The sequence below is a fragment of the Ictalurus punctatus genome, chromosome 2 (assembly GCF_001660625.3).
Source record: "Ictalurus punctatus breed USDA103 chromosome 2, Coco_2.0, whole genome shotgun sequence".
NCBI lineage: Eukaryota > Metazoa > Chordata > Actinopteri > Siluriformes > Ictaluridae > Ictalurus > Ictalurus punctatus.
In genome coordinates, this window is record NC_030417.2 from 6081543 (window position 1) to 6084962 (window position 3420).

A 3420-nucleotide genomic window follows, 5' to 3' on the forward strand; every position below is an offset into this window, starting at 1 on the left:
AGGACTGAAATTACCACATACAATTTTGCACTCAAGTCTCCTTTAGTGAACAGTGGACTAGATTAACAAACAGTCTTAATGAACATAATGAACTTCCCTTTACTTTCACACTATCCGTTGTTACCCAGATGAGTATGGGTTCCCTTCTGAGTCTGTTTCCTCTCAAGGTTTCTTCCTCATATCATCTGAGGGTTTTTCCCTAGCCACCATTACCACCGTCTCGCTCAATAGGGATAAATCCACACACTTAAAATCTGTATCCTGTGTTTATATGTTTCTGTAAAGCTGCTTTGAGACAATGTCCATTGTTAAAACCGCTTTACAAATAAAACTGAATTGATTCATTTTTTAAATTAGCACTGCTCTGACACTACTTCTGGATGTAACATATATGATAGGTTTTTATTAATGCACCCATTCTAATATGTAATCCTTCCTATATGTTATGAAACAGGACTCAACAGGAAGTAAGCACAGGAGTAAAGTCTTTATTTACACTTAAGGCAGGAAACACTCGTTGAACTAAGGCATAAATACTCGTTTAACTAAGACATGAAAACTTGTTTAGCTAAGACATGAACACGCGTTTAGCTAAGGCATGGACACTCTTCTAACTATGGCATGGACTCTCTTTTAACTAGAGCATGAAACTAGGAACAGGAAACTAGACAGAGCATGGCACCATGTATACATTCCGTCTTTCCTTTAATCCACCATTACGCTATTATCCTCTAATACCACCCGATGTGCATGGAAACAATTACCTTAACGGGGTGAGTGAATATTGAGCTTGTTCTACTAATGAAAATTCTGGTGGTGCATAAATCCACAGACAGGAATCAAACACACATGACAAAAAAACATCAGGTAAAATTTAACCTGATCCAACAAAAACAATTTTCTATGAGGACTGTTGGCATATTAAGCTGAAGCTTAGATTAGTCCTGCAACTTAAACAGATCAACTGTAATGTGAAAACAAGGAATAATATTTTCCATCACCATAACACCAATGCAATTCAAATCAGTAAAGGGGACTAAGTTACCAACGTCAAGTCCTAGCACAAGATTCCCCTACAAATGAACAAAGACACCAATCACACTACAGAACACAACAAACAATTCAGGTGATGTTTCCAAGATTGAGATCGTCTAGGTGTTCATGATTTTCATATCCAAACAGTCTGAAGTCTTCCTCATAAACTTTGTAGAGTTTCCTCCTCCACTCCAAGGGGATGTTGGCAAACCAGGTCATGATCTCACGTGGGCCTGTTTTACTTTTGACCCATGGTTTAAAGTCGACAATGTTATCAACATGGAGAATTCGTAGCAGTTGAGCAGCATCTTCCTCGATGGTTTCCATCTTCCCGATAAAGTCATAATTAATCAGGCAGGGATGGCACAAGTTAATTGTTTGTCGCCAATGTTCATCAAATACTGTGTCGTTGAATGCTGAAAGGCTCAGTATATATTGGATAAAATTGTAGAAAGAAGGAACAATGCCATCAACATGGGCTTTCTCTACTGATGCTGGTGGATTAGAGACATTTCCAAATGTGCGTAATATGTCCATCCCTATTCTTTCATAATATATCTGATTTGGGCTTTCTAACTTATCTCTGTAGGCTGAAATCAGTCTAACAAATGGATCTCTGACAAATATGAACTTTTTGTATGTCTCAAGTTTTTGTTTCATCACTACCTTCGGGTATTCGTTAAGGTGCTGTAGAGAGGATCCATGAACGTCTTCGATGGGGACGTCTGCAGGGACCCTGTAAGGTACACCATGCACCTTCAGACTCTCACTCAGAACAATCATGATCCGTTTCCATGCAGTGCAGGCAACTTTTGGAACATAGCAGTAGATTATTCCATGGCGATCGTCTACAAGCAAATTGTACAACTCCAACTTGGGAATTTGGTCAAATGTCTGCCATTTGCTTCTGGTGTCCAATATGGTTTTTGTGCTGCACAGGTCATAAACAAGCTTCTTTCTGGCATACTGTCTGAGCGTCAGCTTCGGTGGCATCGGGTTTGTGTGAATCTTCCCCTCACATCTCCCGTTTTCTTCAGTGTCCAGCCGTGGTTTCATTTCTGGCTTAGAAGAATCTTGAGGCTTGGCATAGATATATCTTTCATGTCCATCTTCTGCTTGTCTGTTTATATAAAACAGGACTGAAATGAAGCTCAGGATAAAAAGTAAATAGCAAGTATACTTAAACTTGCCCATTTCATCTGGTAGGTGAGAGAGTCTGAGCATTATGAACAATTCTGAACTGAAGTCATTCTGAACAATTCTAATATGAAGTGAGTAGGGGTGGAGTTAATTTAACTTAAGTCAGGTGGCTGCTTTTTTTTTTTTTTAAGATAAACATTCTTTTTCATAACATACCAGGCTCTGTTTTTCTAACACAGAACATTATGATTGGCGTTATGCCAAAATTCTTTCTTGTTCCCACCCAGTTTCTATTCGTAGCTATAAATTAATGTGTCACTACCTATACATTGACAGCATTACAAGGGTTTAAGGAATATCCACACCCAGGGCTGTTTCAATGCATAGGCAAAATAGGCAGTTAAAAAGAGATTGCAACATCTTTGATTAGTATTATTGTTGTTGTTAATTAGCCAGTTATTTACTTTTCTTTTCAATCTTCAATCAGGTAACGTTTTATGATTGAATACCATTATCTGGTATTCCTGGTGATAGTTCGGCGCTGTTACGAAGAGATAGAGATGCTGAGGGCCTGGAACGTCTGTGTTTGCCTGGCTTGAGTGTTTAATCATGAAAAGGTCAAAGTCATCAGGGGCGCAGTATCATAAAAAGAAAAAACAGGATGAGAAAAAGAAAGAAAAATATTTAGGCGTGCAACTAGAAGTCTAATTAATGGACCTGTTTTGCCAGCTGATAGCACTCCATCATCACATGCACAACACATTCACATAATAGAGTGCTGTAAACAGGGAAATGATATATTTCCCGTTCCATCGTTCCAAAGTCAATGGTCGTTTTGAATGGGCTTTTTGTGAAACGCCTGAAATAAGGTCTGTGGTTAACAGAAGCTCAATATATTTTCATGTTTTTATTCTACGACATAAAATATATCAGTAATACCCCACTCATTAATTTTTTAAAGCTTTTACCTGTCTTAAAAAAGGTGGTTGCTAACAAGTGGCTAAATGTGACTACAGAGGTTGTCAGGGACATTAAACATCTTCGACAACAGAAAAAAAAAAAATTAACTTAAGCGTTTATACTTGTGCTGTTGCAAACTTTTCCAACTCAAACTTTACAACTTGTAGATTTATCAATTTATAGTATTTTCCAATTGTAGTGTTTTTTAAATAAAGATTGAAAGAGTTCTCAGAAGCGTAATGGTGGTGATGTTGAAGTCATGTGACCATTTTGTAGTTTATTTGT

General features: G+C 37.7%; 1 protein-coding gene across 1 annotated transcript; it reads right to left on the reverse strand.

Annotated features, from left to right (window-relative positions):
• Positions 1–468: 468 nt before the first annotated feature.
• On the reverse strand, positions 469–2280 carry LOC108274608 (carbohydrate sulfotransferase 12-like). The gene has a single exon (XM_017484825.3). It carries the CDS (start codon positions 2257–2259, stop codon positions 1123–1125), a length of 1137 nt encoding a protein of 378 aa, XP_017340314.1. The 5' UTR covers positions 2260–2280; the 3' UTR covers positions 469–1122.
• Between the last annotated feature and the right edge of the window lie 1140 nt (positions 2281–3420).

Bases quoted from the DNA above. Each gene is read 5' to 3' on its own strand.
- LOC108274608 (XM_017484825.3), bottom strand. From the start codon at position 2,259: ATGCTCAGACTCTCTCACCTACCAGATGAAATGGGCAAGTTTAAGTAT.